Genomic DNA, 18,019 nt, shown 5'->3' on the forward strand with positions numbered 1-18,019 from the left:
TTGCAGATTTTGTAAGTTTGCCCACTTACAAAGAAATTAAGGGTCTATAATTTTTTATCATAGGTGTATTTTAAATGATAGAAACAGAATATCAACCAAAATCCAGAAAAAACACAAGATAGAAATGTTGTAAATTAGAATGCAGTTCAGTGAGTAAAATAATATTTGAACCCCAAGCAAAACATGACTTAGTACTTGGTGGAGAAACCCTTGTTGGCAAGCACAGAGGTAAGACATTTCTTGTAGTTGGTGACCAGGTTTGCACACATCTCAGGAGGGATTTTGGTCCACTCTTCTTAACAGTTCTTCTGAAAACTTCTTAAGGTTTCTTGGTTGTCGCTTGGCAACTAGAAGTTTCAGCTCCCTCCATTAATTTTTATAGGATTAGGGTCTGGACCTTAATGTCTTTTTTCTTGAGCCACTCCTTTGTTGCCTTGGCGGTATGTTTTTGGGTCATTGTCATGCTGGAAGACCCATCCACGACCCATCTTCAGTGTTCTGGCTGAGGGAAGAAGGTTCTCATCCAAGATTTTACAATACATGGCTCCATCCATTGGCCCCTCAACACGGCAAAGTCGGTCTGTACCTTTAGCAGAGAAAGAGCCCCAAAGCATAATGTTTCCACTACAGTGCTTGACTGTAGTGATGCTGTTCTGAGGGTCATAGTCAGTCAGTCAGTCAAGTTAATGCCAAAGAGCTTAATTTTGGTCTCATTTGACCACAACACTTTCTTCCAACCCTTCTCTGAATCAGTTAGATGTTCACTGGCAAATTTCAGAGACCAAAATTGAGCTTTTTGGCATTAACTCGACTCACGGTATTAGGAGGAAGAAAAATGCTGAGTATAACCCTAAGAACAGCATCCCTACAGTCAAGCATGAGGTGGAAACTTTAGGCTTTGGGGGTTTTTGTCTGCTATAGGTACAGGCCAACTTTGCTGAGTTGAGGGGCCAACGGACAGGGCCATGTATTGTAAAATCTTGGATGAGAACCTTTTTCAGTCAGCCAGAACACTGAAGATGGGTTGTGGATGGGTCTTTCAGCATGACAGTGACCCAAAACATGCTGCCAAGGCAACAAAGGAGTGGCTCAAGTATAAGCACATTAACCACTTAAGCCCTGGAAGATTTTACCCCCTTCCTGACCAGGGCCTATTTTGCGATTCGGCACTGCGTGACTTTAACGGACAAATGCGCAGTCGTGCGACGCTGTACCTAAACGAATTTGACGTCCTTTTTTTCCCACAAACAGAGCTTTCTTTTGGTGGTATTTGATCACCTGTGCAATTTTTTGATCATGCGCTATAAACAAAAAAAAAGAGCGTAAATTTTGCAAAAAATAACAATATTTTTCACATTTTTTTATATGAAATTCCCCCCCCCAAAAAAATGTAAAAATCAAAATTTTTTAACATTTTAGGCCAATTTGTTTTCTGCTACATATGTTTGGTAAAAAAAAAATTGCAAAAAGCGTATTTTGATTGGTTTGCACAAAAGTTATTGCGTTTACTAACTAAGGGAAAGATTTTTGTCATTTTTGTTGTTTTTTTTTTTAACGCGTAATAGTGGCGATCTGCTATTTTTTTTTGCGGGACTGTGACATTGCGGCGGACAGATCGGACTGACATTTTTGACAATTTTGGGGTTACCAGTGACATTACTGCAGTAATCAGTGCTATACATATGCACGGTTACTGTAAAATGACACTGGCAGTGAATTGGTTAACTATTTTTTTGAGAGGGAGGGGTTAAGTGTGTCCCTAGGGGCGTACTTCTAACTGTGATTGGATGTGGCTTGAGGTGTAAGAACAGTGATCAACGGTCCTACATAGTAGAACCGTATGATCACCATTCTTAATACACAGGGGAGAAGGACAGGCGGCTTTGTTTACATTAGCCGCCTGCCTTTCTCCCAGTGTAACGGACGATCGCGAGTGCCCGGCGGACACCGGGTCCGCCGGTCACACACGCGGGGGGGGGGGGGGGGGGGGTCCGTGACCAAGCGGCAGCGTGCATCCGGCGGCGTGCGCTCGCTCCCCAGAGCCTCACAGGCTAGTGACGTACCCCTACGTCACTTTGCCTGTGAGGGGCTGACCGCCGCCGTATATGTACTTGCGGCGGTCGGCAAGTGGTTAAGGTCATGGAGTGGACTAGCCAGTCTCAAGACGTTAATCCTATAGAAAATAGATGGATGGAGCTGAAACTTCGAGTTGCCAAGCGACAGCCAAGAAACCTTAAGGATTTAGAGAACATCTGTAAAGAAGAGTGAACCAAAATCTCTCCTGAGATGTGTGCAAACCTGGTAACCAACTACAAGAAACATCTTACCTCTGTGCTTGCCAACAAGGGTTTCTCCACCAAGTACTAAGTCATGTTTTGCTTGGGGATCAAATACTTATTTTACTCACTGAACTGCAACACAATTTATGACATTTGTATCGTGTTTTTTTCTGGATTTTTGGTTGATATTCTGTCTCAATCATTTAACCACTTCAATACCAGGCACTTTCACCCCCTTCCTGCCCAGACAAATTTTCAGCTTTCAGCGCTGTCACACTTTGAATGATAATTACTCAGTCATGCAACGCTGTACCTAATCAAATTTTTAATAATTTCTTCTCACACAAATAGAGCTTTCTTTAATCACCACTAGGTTTTTTATTTTTTGCGATTTAAGTGAAAAAAGAGCAAAAATAGAAAAAATTTTGAAAAAAACAAAAACATTTTGTTTTAGTTTCTATTATGAAATTTTGCAAATAAGTAATTTCTTTTCACGAATTAGGGCCAACATGTATACTGCTACATATCTTTGGTAAAAATAACCCAAATTAGTGGATATTATTTAGTCTGTGTAAAAGTTATAGAGTCTACAAGCTATGGCGCCAATCATTGAAAATTGATCACACATAATCACACCTAATGTACCCACGGCCTATCTCATTTCTTGAGGCCCTGAAATGTCAGGACAGTACAAATACCCCCCAAATTAGGAATTGGAAAGTAGACATTCCAGGGTATTTAGTAAGAGGCATGGTGAGTTTTTTTAAGTTATAAATTTTACCCACGATTCTTGGGAAAATGAAAAAATATATATTTTTTTATACATAAAATTGTCATAATAACAAGTAATTTCTCACACACAGTATATGCATACTTGCAATTACACCCCAAAATACATTCTGCTACTCCTCCTGAGTATGACCTTACCCCATATGTGAGACTTTTACACAGCATGGCCACATACAGAGGCCCAACATGCAAGGAGCACTGTCAGGTGTTCTACGAACATAAATTAATTACACATATAATTTCCTAACGACCTATCACACTTTTGAAGGCCCTGGAGCACCAGGGCAATGGAATTACCCACAAAATGACCCCATTTTGGAAAAAAAACACCCCAACGTATTTTTCTATGAGGCATTATGAGTCTTTTAAACATGTCATTATTTTCCACAAGTTTTTGGAAAATGTGGAAAGAAAATGAAAACCTATTTTTTATTACATAAAGTTGTCAATTTATAAGATATTTCTAACAAATAGCATGTACATAGCAAAAATGACACCCCAAAATACATTCTGCTACTACTCCTGAGTATGGCGATACCACATATGTGAGACTTTTACACAGCCTGGCCACATACAGAGGTCCAACATCCAAGTAGCACCTTCAGATGTTCTAGTAACACAAATTACACATCTAATTTTTTTACAACCTATCACACTTTTGAAGGCCCTGGAGCACCGGGACAATGGAAATGCCCACCAAATGATCCCATTTTGGAAAGCAAACACCCCAACACATAATCTATGAGGCATGGGCTGCAGATAGGTACTCAGGTACTCTGATGGGCTGCAGACAGGTACTTGGGTACACTGTTTGGCTTCAGAAAGGTACTTGGGTACTCTGATGGGCTGCAGAGGTACTTGGGTATTCTGATGGGCTGGAGAGAGATACTCGGGTAATCTGATGGGCTGCAGATAGGTAATCGGGTACCCTGATGGGCTGCAGATAGGTACTCAGGTACTCTGAAGGGCTGCAGACAGGTACTCTGATGACAGGTACTTGGATACTCCCATAGGCTGGTGACAGGTCCTCTATATTGGTGGGCAATCAGTGTGTTTTAGTGTGCACTGTAAGCGGTAACTAGCTGTTACAGGCAATCTCCTCCTCACACAGGATCGGTGTGTGAGGAGAAGAGCCCGTTAACAGCTAGTTACTGCGGCTTGTTTACATTCTGTGACTGGCTGTGATTGGACACAGCCAGTCACGTGGTAAAGAGACAAATTTTATTGGCTCTTTACACTGATCAGGGATGGGCTGTGTCCGAGCGACATGCCTCATCCCCGATCGCTGTGCACCCCCGGGGGCGCGCAGTAGCGGCGAGAACGGGCGGAAGTCATATGGCGTCTGCCCAGAGGGACGGAGTGTTCCTGCCGGCGTCATATTACTATGCGCCGGTAGGGAACTGGTTAAAATACACCTATGATAAATATTATAGAATCTGCAGTGGATCAAATAATTATTTTCCCCACCATATAAGAACTGTGAGACTTTATTTGCACAATTGTTCGTGGCACTTAATTCATTTGCACAAGTTTAATTGACATGTTTTTATTTGCCCAATATGAATTGTGGGGATTTTTATATTAATTTTTAATATATTAAATTAATTATATTATATGAATATATTAATATTAATTATAATATTTTTAATATTAATATATTATATATTAATATTAATTTTTATAATATTATTAATATATTTTTTATATTAATGTCTGAATTTTGACATTTATGAATTAGCGTAACCTGTTTTTTTTTTTTTTACACATTTTTTCTCTATGGAATATATCTCCTAGTGTGTTTTCAGCTTTTTTTGATATTATCTTACTAACAATAGCACTGTTTTCATTGTATTATCAAAGACAGAGTTCAACCAGGCAAGCTGAAATCTGCATAACAGAGGGCCCCGTGTTTTGCAGTTACTGGGGCATTTTGGAAATAAAATAAACATTCTGTTCTTCTCAGCGGGGGATCGAGCCGTCGATCCCCCACTGAGCAGGAGGTTGACAGCTGTGTCTCCGCGCAGTGTGTGGAGACACAGCTGTCAGGTCCCCATGCATCTCTATGGGGGAAATCGGATGGGAACGGACCGTCGGTCCGTTCTCATCCGATCCGATCCGCTGGACGAATGGAAAATAGGGTTTCCAATCCGTCCAGATTTGACGGATCGGGTGTCAGCGGACATGTCTCCGCTGACATCGGATCCCCCATAGAGATGCATGGGGGGACCATTCAGATCCGCCAAAAAAACGGACAGGCGGATCTGAACGGTCCGCCTGTGTGAAAGGGGCCTAATAGTACTGGAACAAGTCACAGTTTTAAGTGGATATATTAAAAGCGCGCAAATCCCCTTCATAAAATGTATATTCACAACAAAAAAACTAGAAATTTTGAAGTGAACCATCCTAGTATAGTGCTGGTCAACACATCAATCCACTCAGTGTGAGTTGTGCACCAACCCCAATGGGTTCAATCTCATCAGATGGAGTTGACCCCTTTTAGCTTATGCCAAAAAAAAAGGTTGGTAAAAGCCTTTCCACAGCTCCGCTGTACGTAGCTAGTTTTTCTTCACTTGTCCTGTTCCTCTCACACAGAACCAGGTTGAAAAGTCGCATGCAGAGAAGGGTCAAAACAAAGAACAAAGGATTTCATAGTGCAAAACCGTCTTTATTTAAAACGCTGTTTTAAAAAACACACATTTTTAGGTGCCTCCCCGGCACCCAGGGATCATCTGCCGGTAATTAAAAGCCGCCACAGCCGCTCGGATTGGAGAGCTGGAGTGTTGACATACACAAATTGGGAGTGCGGTTCACATACTGTATATGCTATGCGGAAACCCTGCGGGTTCCAGCATCGCATTCAAATCGCCGGCAGTTCACACTGCCATATGCGAATCCCTGGGGGTGTCAATACAAAGTTAAAGCGGAGTTCCAGCCTTTTCTGTGTTTATTAAAAGTCAGCAGCTACAAAAAGTGTAGCTGCTGACTTTTAATAAACACACACTCACCTGTTCCGCGGTCCAGCGATGCGGCCGCCCGAAGCCTCGATCCTCTCCCACTGATCCCGGCGGCGCCGGCATCACTGGTGTGGGCACCCGGCTGTGACAGCTTGCAGCTTTACAGCCGGGTACGCACTGCGCATCTTGATTGGCCGGCAATCTTCTGGGACCCCTGACATGTCCCAAAAGATTGCAGGGAGGGGGAGAGGAGAACTTCCGCTCAGGGCGCTGCGCTGCTCCAAGCGAAAGTGGGAGCGGGTACCTGTCAAAACTAGGTACCCACTCCCCCCCCCCCCAAAAAAAATTACATGCCAAATGTGGTGTGTAAGGGGGTTAGGACTACCTAAAGCGGAATGCGATTTAAAGACACCCCCAGATCAGTTTGCATATCGCAGTGCGAACTGTCAGTTGGGACATGAATCGAATCCTATAGGTTTGAACCATCACGTGATCTGAATCTGCTGCGGACCCAAAAAAGGGTCCTGTGCATGTTCTGTCCGAATCCGATGCAAATTCAGCCATACAATCTGTATGGCTGAATTCACATCGCACAGACATCGCATGTGATTTTCAGAGCAGTGTGATCTGAATTACATGCGATGTCTGACATTGCATATACGTGAACCAGGATGGAGACCCGAAAGGACTGCTGGCCTATGTGCACAAGTCGGATAGAGGTCTCCTTGAAGGAACCTTTTCTGAAGTCTGAAGCGACTTCAGTAGTGCATATTAAGACGGCTCTCATTCATTTACATTGCATTTGTGATGACAAGAGACTTGGGGGCGACTTGAGGGCACACAAGTCGTGTCCCAAGTCGGAGTAGTGTGAACCGGCTTTTAAGATTTATAATTTCTGATGAATTCACTTTACACAGTGTCATGCAGATATTGTGTATCTAGTGACAATTTAGCAATAGTAATATCACAGGAATTCCCACTGTTTTTTTGTTGTGGATTAGTGCGCTTTTATTATACCCATTTGTTATTCAATGTGCTTGCATTGAGAGAGCGCAGCTACCGTGTAGTAAAACAAACCATTGCACAGTTGTTTAACATCAATTCACAGTTTTAGTTTCAGCGCCGGTTCACATCCGTGCGATGACAGACATCGCATGTGATTCGCAGCGCACTGCTCTGCAAATTACATGCGATGTCTGTGCGATGCAAATTCAGCCATACAGATTGCATGGCTAAATTCGCATCGCACATAACTCACACAGGACCCTTTTTTGTGTCCGCACCAGAATCGGATCCCATGGGTGTTCAAACCTATGCGATCCGATTCATGTCCAAACTAACAGTTCACACTGCGATATGTGAACTGATCTGGGGGTGTCGTTGATTTTGCATTTGCATATGGCAGTGTGAACTGCCTGCGAGTTGAAGTCCCAGTTCACACATATGCGATGCGGGAACCCTGCAAATCCACTACAGGTTCCCACATCACATTCATCTCGCAGGCAATTCACACTGCCATAATGCGAATCACTGGGGGTGTCAATACAAAGTTAACGACACCCCCAGATCAGTTCGCATATCGCAGTGCGAACTGTCAGTTCAGACATGAATTGGATCGCATAGGTGTAACACCCATGCAAACAGATATTGCTGCAGACCCAAAAAAGGTCCTGTGCGAGTTGTGTTTGAATGCGATGCAAATTCAGCCATACAATCTGTATGGCTGAATTTGCATCGCACAGACAACGCATGTGATTTGCAGAGCAGTGCGCTGTGAATCATATGCGATGTCTGTCATCGCACACATGTGAAGCAGCGCTGAAGTAAAAAAGCGCAAAAGATGGATGATAAGATGTAGTTACTTACTTCGTACTTCCTGTAGGAAATCCAGGCAAGGTCGGCTAGTTCCAGAGATACTTAGTGATACAGCTAGAGGAGTCTGCCCTTCATAGTTCCTAGTGTTCGTGTCGGCCCCATAATTGTACAACATACGAGCACAAAGGACATCATCCCGCAGAGCCGAAAGGTGAAGAGGTGTCTGTCCATCTTCTAGCCTCCCCAAGTTCGTATCAGCCCCCCTTTGCAAAAACATGCGACAATACGAATGGTTACTTTTGATCACAGCATAGCGTAGCAGAAACCCGTTTTGAATATCAATGTTGGCGTTGTGGTCCAGGAGAATTTTGACGCAGCTGGATCTCTCTCGAATGATGGCGAGCTGCAGGGGAGTGGTGCCCTTGTCGCTAAGGGGATCAACCTCAGCTTTAAACTCCAACAGTAACCTGACAAAAGAATCTCTTCCATAGTGGGCAGCCACGTGCAGCGGTGTCCAACCATCATTGCTCTTGGCATTAATGATGTCACTGCGATATTCCGATTCCAACATTAGACGTGCAATCCGAGCCCGTCCATGCATGGCAGCATAATGTAACGCTGTAAAGCCCCCTATCAAGTCTTTTACCGTAGGATCCGCTGAATAGGAAAAAAAAAAAGAACAAAAAAAGTTATTACAGAAAATATCCTTTAGCATACACTCCGCAAATATTTGTTTGATAAAACTGCACCCAGGAATGCTCTTCCACCACTTTATGGGTGTAAATACTCGGATGTACCTAGAACCGCAGTGTCTGTCAACCTGTCGCTGACTGTACAGGAGTGACGTCATCGCGGCTTGATCATCCAAACAGCCATAGCCGCGAACCCAGAAGGAAGACCGGGTAAAGTTGGAATCCGTGTCAACGGTGACAGCGCGCCACTGGAGATATTCAGTATTTAGGCAAGTCTATTATAATGTAGTATAGCGGGGGATCAGTTTTTCTTTTTTTTAGGCTCCGTTCACATGTAGGCGTTTTGGGGCGTTTTTGGGGAGTTTTTCTGCTCTAGGATCAGCTCTCAAAACGCCCAACAAGACAAATCCTATTCATTTCAATGGCCCCTGTTCACATCTGAGCGTTTTGACGCTGTGAGCAAAACGCCCAAATTTAAAAAAAGTACATGAGCTTCTTTTTGAGCAGATTACAGGCGTTTTCCATTGGTCTCTATTCAAACTAAAAAGCCTGCACAAAAAACGCCTGTAAAAATGCCTGTAAATCGCTGTAAAAATCGATGTAAAATTGCGGTAAAAAACACGCGAAAACGCTACGCTCAGGTGTGAATGTAGCCTAAAACACAGTTTACTACCCGCCCTATAGCAGTTTTACTGCTACAGGGTGGAAGCTTTGCACAGGATCACGCATATCTAAGTGATCTTGTACTTCTGCCTGCCGAGGCCGCTTTTGCTGTGATTATTCACAGCAGGAGCCAATCTGCGGGTGCCGGGCACTTGATGTCCTCCGGCACCTGCCAATCACCAGTAAAACACAAGGAACGGGGATCTGTAAAAAGGTAGAGCTCCATTCTGACAGGGGGAAGGGATGGATTTTGTATTCCTGCAAAGCAGTAACCATTTGATTGCTCTAGATGTGTAACCTCTTCCCATCCAGTGTCATTAGTACAGTGACAGTCCATATATTTAGCATTGATCACCGTATTAGTGTCACTGGTCACAACAAAGTGTCAAAAGTGTCAGTGTCCCGACTCTCCGCCGCAATATCGCAGTGCCACTACAAGTCACTGATCGTTGCCACTACTAGTATAACAAAAAATTTAAAAATTCCATAAATATATACCATAGTTTGTAGACACTATAATGTTTGCATAAACCAATCAATATACGCCTATTGGGATTTTTTCTTTTTACCAAAAATATGTAGCAGAATACATATTGGCCTAAATTTATGAAGAAATTCGATTTTTTAAATGTTTTTATTGGATATGTTTTAGAGCAGGGGTGGGGAACCTTTTTTCTGCCAAGGGCCATTTGGGTAAAATAAAATCATTCGGGGGCCGTATAAAATTATCAACTTAAATGTGCCTGTTATATTTGGTCAAACATTTAATTAACTCACCCCAAATGTGATGGCTGCAACTGCTTCTCTTTGGTGAGGTGTGTGATGTTAGCTGGTATTGATGATGTTGCTACTCGCAACTGGTTTTCCAGGTTTGCGTCGGCCTGGAGCGCAGTCGACTCTTGGTGGTGGTAAGTTTTGAAGAGAACCGCTGGCGGGTACTGCTGGTGGGTACAGCTGGCTGGTACTGCTGTGAGTACTGCTGGCTCTGGCTGGTACTGCTGTGTGTGCTGCTGGCGGGAAATGCTGGCGGCGCCACGCTGGAGGAAGAGGCGATGTTTCCTGTATTGGTTACAGGCGGAGTGCATTTGATATCACTCCGCCTGTGACTCACTCAGACTGTCAGAACGGAGTTGAAACTATACAGGAAGCATCGGCTCCATTCTGAAAGATCAGCTGAGAGACACAGACTCAGCTGCACGGACCAAATGACTTCGAGGGCCGCATATGGCCAGGGGGCTCCACACCCCTGTTTTAGAGCATGATCAGACTTGTCCTGACACCCCCGCACAGCCATTCAGTGGCAAGTGTGCTACTGCTTCTCCTTCCCCAGCTCTTATGCAGCTGAGAAAAGAGGGAATGTGGCAGCTCTTATGCAGTTGAGAACAGAGGGAATGTAATAATTTAAAAAGGAAAAAAAAAGGTATTTTTCTTTTTGTTATCTATACAAAAATGTTTTGCCTATCATTTCTATTTTAAACTGAATGGGCTGTTTACAATCACTTTTATTAATAATTTATATTTCTACAATGCTTTCCTGCCTGGGGACTCATGGCTTTTCAAACTGGTGTTGGGCCAGGTGGGACAGCCATCTTGGTTGCGCTCGTTAAAATATTATACTAGGGACAATTTTTAGACAGGAGCCAAATAACCTATTAGCACATCTTTGGAGTGCCGAAGGAACCCAGGATACCCAGGGTAAACCCATGCAAACACAAGAGAACAAGAAAAACTCCAGGCATATAGTGTCCTAGATGGGATCTGAACTGAGGACCCCAGTGCTGCAAGGCAAATGTACCATAGCAAAAAAAAAACACACTTCTAGTTTTGTATAGAGTTGGGAAAAGGAAGCTCCCCTGTCAGGTTTTTATTGCTCTCTGTGGCCCCCTGTTGGTAAGATTTCGCTTTACTTCCTGTATCATATTACTGTTCTCTGCAAGCCTCAAAGTGCAATAAAATAAATATTACATTGCACAATTTAGCACAGGACTTCCAGCCCAGACGTGTCCTCTCTTGCCTCCATGCCCCCTTTTATTTGCCTCATGTCCTCACTAAGAAAAAGCATGTGTAAGAACATCTGCCGATCAGTGGATTTCCTGTGGTCTGGCGTGAATGGTGTAAGGAGTTTAGGTAACATGCTCCGCTGTGGCTTGTCACCCTTCCAAGCAACACAACATACATTATTTAAGGGCCTCCTGGTACACTGTGTTCAGTTTGAAGGAACTTGTCCCCGTAGCTTATTATAATGAACACACAGGGACAGGAAGAAAGTCATCAAAACCCGTTTAAATCTCCAACAGTTGAAATAATGGATATCATATAAATGTATAGTAAAATATGCCTATATATATATATATATTAGAGGATAACATTGGCCTAATTATTGTAGTATAATTAACCACTTGACCTCCGGAAGATTTACCCCCTCCATGACCAGGCCACTTTTTTATAGATATGCCTGCTTTATTCATCTGCCATGTGAGTTGCTAAATGTTGTACCTTCATTAACTACTTAAGCCCCAGAAGATTTTACCCCCTTCCTGACCAGGGCCTATTTTGCGATTCGGCACTGCGTGAATTTAACGGACAATTGCGCGGTCGTGCGACGCTGTACCTAAACGAATTTGTCGTCCTTTTTTTCCCACAAACAGAGCTTTCTTTTGGTGGTATTTGATCACCTGTGCGATTTTTTGATCATGCGCTATAAACAAAAAAAGAGCGTCAATTTTGCAAAAATAGCAATATTTTTCAAATTTTTTTATATGAAATTCCCCCCCAAAAAAATGTAAAAATCAAAATTTTTTAAATTTTCGGCCAATTTGTTTTATGCTACATATGTTTGGTAAAAAATAAAAAAAAAAAAAAAAAAATCGCAAAAAGCGTATTTGGTTGGTTTGCGCAAAAGTTATCGCGTTTACTAACAAAGGGAAAGATTTTTGCTGTTTTTTTTTTAAACGCGTAATGGCGGCGATCTGCGATTTGTTTTGCGGTACTGCGACATTGCGACGGACAGATCGGACCCTTGACTGACACTTTTGGGGTTACCAGTGACATTACTACAGTAATCCATGCTATACATATGCACTGTTACTGCAAAATGACACTGGTAGTGAAGGGGTTAACTTTATTTGAGAGGGAGGGGTTATGTGTGTCCCTAGGGGCGTGATTCTAACTGTGAATTGCTGTGGCTTGAGGTGTAGGAACAATGATCAACGGTCCTACATAGTAGAACTGTATGATCACTGTTTCTACACAGGGGAGAATGACAGGCGGCTTGTTTACACTAGCCGCCTGCCTTTCTCCCTCTGCAGCGTCGATCACCGAGTGACCGGCGGACATCGGGTCCGCTGGTCACACGCGCGGGGGGTCCGTGACCACGCGGGAGCGCGCCTCCGGGGGCGTGCGCTCGCTCCCTAGACCCTCACAGGCTAGCGACGTAGATCTATGTCACTCTGCCTGTGAGGGGCTGACTGCCGACGTAAATAGTCTTGCGGCAGTCGGCAAGTGGTTAAATGTAACCATATTACTACACTAAGAGCCGGTCCACACTAGCGCGACTTGTCAGGCGACTTGTCAGCCTGACAAGTCGCGCTCCCTCGCGGTCCATTGACCGCTACAGGACCCGTTCTAATAGGAGCGACACAAGACGCTCCGACTTAGAAAAAGGGTCCTGTACTACTTCGGGGCGACCTCGGAGCGACTTGCATAGACTTCCATTATGTGAAGTCCCTGCAAGTCGCTCCGAAGTGGTGGTGCATGGTAATGCACAAGTCGCCCCCGAAGTAGTAAGGAGTCATGTCGCCTTAGTGTGAACCGACTCTTAGAGGCGCCTCTCTTCTCTTTTATACTCAGTTGTGACGTGATGCTTCTTGTAGATCAAGACATCGCTTGTTTATCAAGTCAACATTTATTTTAAAAATTTGCTTGTCTTGAAAAACGCTTTAAAACCAAGTACTCTCAATCCAAGGTTTCACCGTATATGCAAAGTGCCATCACAAAAACTGAGGCAGCAGACTTTGTGAAAATAAATATTTGTGTCATTCTAAAAACTTTTGGCCACGTCTGTACATACATATTTTGTATAATTAAGTCCTTCTTTAATAACAGAATACAAATAAAAAAGTATTTCAAGAAGAATAAAGCATCCATATTCATACTGCACTACAAACATCCTAGATACTTGCTGTTCTTTAACACCCTCGCTGACATAGCTGTCCAATGTGGGCACCATAACATGTGGGTAAGTACTATGAGATTGTGATGTTAGTGATTACTGATGGAAATAAATGTGTATGAGGACATCGCTTTCACACTAGAAACCACATGACAGAGAAACATGTTATTTGGCAACAAACACAGAGACATGGGGACATCAATTTGGTGACATCATTCTGACAGTAACTTTCCTGAACATATGGATCTACTTTTTGATCACTTAACAAGGGCTCCGACAAAACATGGATCGCATTAAAAGGGGTGGTACAATGACTTATAAGTACAATGTACCTGCAACATTTTAAATGCCGGCTCGCTGAGGTCATGCATATTTGTTTGATTTCACGACTAAATTAAGGGTTTATTTTTAAAGCCATATAATGAAAAATAGCTAAGCTATCTGGAAAGGGAAGTCACATGCAGTAAAATGCTGGACACCCAGCAATTCACTCCTCTACGCTGCTGAACAAAAATGTATGGAATCCACCGCCATCTAGTGGAACTTCTGTGCTATTCACAACTATGGACAAGCACTGACCAGCAGAGGGCTACAAATAATATATAATCAAGTAGAAGAGTATTAAAGCTGATCTCCATGTTCAAAGTATAAGTTCACCTTTCATAAAATGTTACACCCATATTCAGGGTGTAAAATGTTATGAATGCACCGGCCCCGGAACACCCGCTCTGACACATAGCGGGATCTTCTGCCCCAGACTGGCTGTCAATATTTTTTTTTAAATGCGGCCGTTTTTTCTATTAATATTCGTTGTATGTATTGTTTTCATTGCACAATAAAAGTTTACCTTTAAAAAAAAAAAGCAGCCATGCGGGGCTCTGCTTGCCTGGCTGCGTCACATTCACAGTGCTCTATAAATGGAAAACTACAAGGTCCAGCAGCCTTTGCGAATGTCGGCTTGTAGTTTTCAATGAACTACAATGGCACTGTGAGCACTATGGTAGTTAAAGCGGAGTTCCGGGCACAAAAACGATTTTTTTTTTTTGTGCCCCTCCGCTAGGTAGAGCTCACCTGAAAAGGAATTGGATAGTTATTTTTATTTTTTTTGTTTACTCACCTTTTTATTGAAGATCGTAAATACTCACCTATGACTGCTTCCTCCTCCAGCGCCGAGGCTCACCCCGTCACTTCCTGCCTCGCGATGATTCCTGGGAGCTAAACGTCATAGCTCCCAGGAATCAATGCGACGGCACCGGCCCCGCTCGTCATTTCCGGGCGACGCCGCATTCCCCTGCTAAACAGCTTCTGGGCATGCCCAGAAGCTGTTTAGGAATGCGGCGCCGCACCGGAAGTGACGAGAGGGGCGGGTGCAGTGCATTCTGGGACACGAAGACGCGGAAGAAGACAGAGAAGAGGACCGCGCCGGCTTCAGCTGCCCACAACAGAGATGGAAACGCTGTGGAAGAAATTTTCTAAGTAAAAGGTAAGTGCGAACCGGGACAGATCAGAGGCTAGCCATTGTGGAATGTGCTAGCCCTGACTGTCCCGGGGGTATGTTCAGCAAAAAATCATTTATGTGCCCGGAACTCCGCTTTAATTCATTCTTCCTGCCTGAATGTATCGGCTTTCTCGTACGAGCAAACCGGTACACTGACAGATCTGCAGGAGACCTGCATCGGTATTAACGATCTGCTGATCTCTGGTGCAATGCTTACAGGCTCCTAAAAATTAAATAAATAAATGCAAATTTTTTAACCTGCAAAAAAACATGCATTTATTATTTTTTGTCAAAAAGGTGAACTTATCCTTTAAATGTGAAAAGAGATACTCTGCAACTCCTTGCCGCTCTTTAAAATCTTCAGAATTTATTAGTTCTCCATTTGGTGGTATTTGATCACCGCTGCATTTTTTATTTGATGGCGTTATAAACAAAAAAAGACCGAAAATGTTGAAAACAATATTTTTTACTTTGTAAAATATATCCAAAAAAAGAAAAAATCCACTGCTGAAATGGAAGTCCGGGGATCCTCCATACCTATGGCGGGGCTTGGCGAAGGGGTTGAGGGACTGTGCTACTTTGGGGTATGAGATGGCTGAGAGGGACACCCACGAAGAAAGCTCTTACGTAGGTTGAGATTTTTTTAATCGTTACTGTTATCGAACTGTATCCTGTGTGATGTTTGAACATTGTCGTGCATTTTCTTTATGTCTGTAAATTATGCTTTTGTTATGCTGATTTGTACAATAAAACTTTTTTCTGTTAAAAAATAAATCTAAATTTTCTTCACAAATTTAGGCACATACTCAGACTGGTCTGGGGTGGTAAGCGGGGTCCCCCAAGGCTCAGTCCTGGGACCAACCTTGTTCAATTTATTCATAAACAGCATTGAGGACGGGATCAGTAGTTCTATATCAGTTTTTGCAGATGACACAAAATTGGGCAGGGCAATAACTGCACAGCATGAAGCAGATATCCTACAGAATGACCTGGACAAAATAACAGAGTGGGCAACGACATGGCAAATGAGGTTTAATGTGGAGAAGTTTAAGGTTTTGCACTTGGGGACTAAAAACATAAAAGCACAATACACGTTAGGAGGGGAACCTTTGGGGGAATAAAAAATGGAGAAAGATCTGGGAGTCTTAGTAGAGGATAGACTAAGCAATAGCATGCAATGTCAAGCGGCAGCTGCCAAAGCCAGCAGAATATTAGCATGCATAAAGAAAGGGATGTATTCCAGAGATAAGACTATAATCCTTCCACTTTATAAAACTCTGGTCCGACCGCATCTGGAGTATTCTGTCCAGTTCTGGTCGCCATTCCTCAGGAGGGATGTGTTGGAGCTGGAGAGAGTCCAGAGAAGGGCAACTAAACTAATTAGGGGGTTGGAGGACCTTAATTATGAAGAGAGTCTGCAATCGCTTGATTTATTCTCCCTGGAAAAGAGACGCCTGAGAGGGGACATGATAACAATTTATAAATATCTCAATGGTGATCTCAGCATAGAAAAAAAGCTATTCAGTCGAAGGGATTGCATGAGGACTCGAGGGCATACAATGCGATTAGAGGAGAAGCGTTTTAACCTCAGGCAACGCAGGGGGTTCTTTACTGTTAGGGCTACAAGATTGTGGAATTCTCTACCACAAGAGGTGGTTTCTGCGGGAAGTATGGCTACTTTCAAAAGACTCTTGGACGTACATCTCAAGGATCAGAACATTCAGGGGTATGAGAGATGATTACGGTCACACACACCAACACAGGTTGAACTGGATGGACTATTGTCTTTATTCAACCTCAACAACTATGTAACTATGTATGTAATATGTAATTTGCTCCAAATGTTTGGCAAAAAGAAGATTCCAAGAAGCGTATATTAACTGGTTTGCGCAAATGTTATAGCGTCTACATACTATGAGATATATACTGGAACCAGTGACACTAATACTATACAAAATAATAATCAAAGGGTTAAATGTGTGCCTAACCAGTGTTAATGTGTGTACTGTGAGGTGCTTTTTCTAAGGGATGTGCTGACTTTTTCCCCCCTGCTTTGCAGGAAAACAAAAACAGGCACATCCCGCATACATGATAGAGCTCTGCATTTTTTACACTCACTTATCAGCTTGTGCTGCATTTACAGCACAGCCGACGCGGCGGTTGCATGCGTGCTGGGCCCCTACTTGGAAGTGCTGGATCACATATCTAGTACGTGATCCAGCACAGGAGAGCAGCTTTTGCCACTATACGGTTATGTGAGGCGGTCGGCAAGCAGTTACGAGAAAAACACAGCCCCTGGCTCCTCGCTCCTCCTTTGTCTAAGCCAGTAATTGGCAAACCTTGGCACCCCAGATGTTTTGGAACTAAATCTCCCATGATCCTTAACTACACTGCAGAGTTCATGAGCATCATGGGAAATGTAGTTCCAAAACATCTGCGGTGCAAAGGTTCGCCATCACTGGTCTAAGCTAACAGATTGACTTCAAGACTGCACTGTCTACTTTTAACTCTTTCCTGTAACAACTGATAGTTCAGGGAAGCAGCACTAAGGAAGCCAGAGCCAGCAGCATAGAAAATTGTAGACAGCAAGCGCTGGGCCTAAGTATTTTAATGATTAGTTTACAGGAGAAGGTTTGTTCTATTGTGCTCAAGCATTAGGCTAAAAAAAATGCTTCAATATTACTTTAAAAGAGAAGTATGAGTTTTAATGTTTTCCCCCAATTATACTTACCTAGGTGGATGCAGCATCTGTCCCCCGGCGCCTCTGCACTGGGAACCAAGCGATCGAACACCGCCGATCGCTCAGTTCTGACAGCTCCCCAAGCAGAGACCTGCTGACTGTCAGTCTGCAGCTCTCTGCTCTGCCTCCTCCTCACTCACTGGGCACTTGGCGGATCGCGACTTCCATTGTAGTGATAATGCGGTGCCTGGACTGAATTCTGTGACGATTTTAGTCCGCTCTCTGCTGAAAACGGGTCACAGGAGTGCAAAATGAATTGCACTCCTGTGATCCATAGGAGAAGTACAGCCAAAATAGCTTTTCGCTATACTTCTCCTTTAAACCCTGCAGTGCAGGGGGAGCCCCCACTGCAAGACAGGATTTTTCTTATCCCCAGAGTGCAAATTTATAGAACCACTTTTGAGATAAAAACATATTA

The 18,019-nt window shown here is 43.3% G+C and overlaps 1 protein-coding gene across 2 annotated transcripts in view; it reads right to left on the minus strand.

Moving 5' to 3' along the window:
* The window catches only part of ASB7 (ankyrin repeat and SOCS box containing 7), an 88,920-nt gene that overhangs the window by 32,977 nt on the left and 37,924 nt on the right, over positions 1-18,019 (minus strand). For both annotated transcript variants that reach the window (XM_082253063.1, XM_082253064.1), the window contains exon 5: positions 7,889-8,494. In XM_082253063.1, the coding sequence (XP_082109189.1) occupies positions 7,889-8,494 (606 nt within the window). The remainder of the gene's footprint in view (positions 1-7,888; positions 8,495-18,019) is intronic.

The sequence above is a fragment of the Pelophylax lessonae genome (genome assembly GCF_965119305.1).
Source record: "Pelophylax lessonae genome assembly, chromosome: 4".
NCBI lineage: Eukaryota > Metazoa > Chordata > Amphibia > Anura > Ranidae > Pelophylax > Pelophylax lessonae.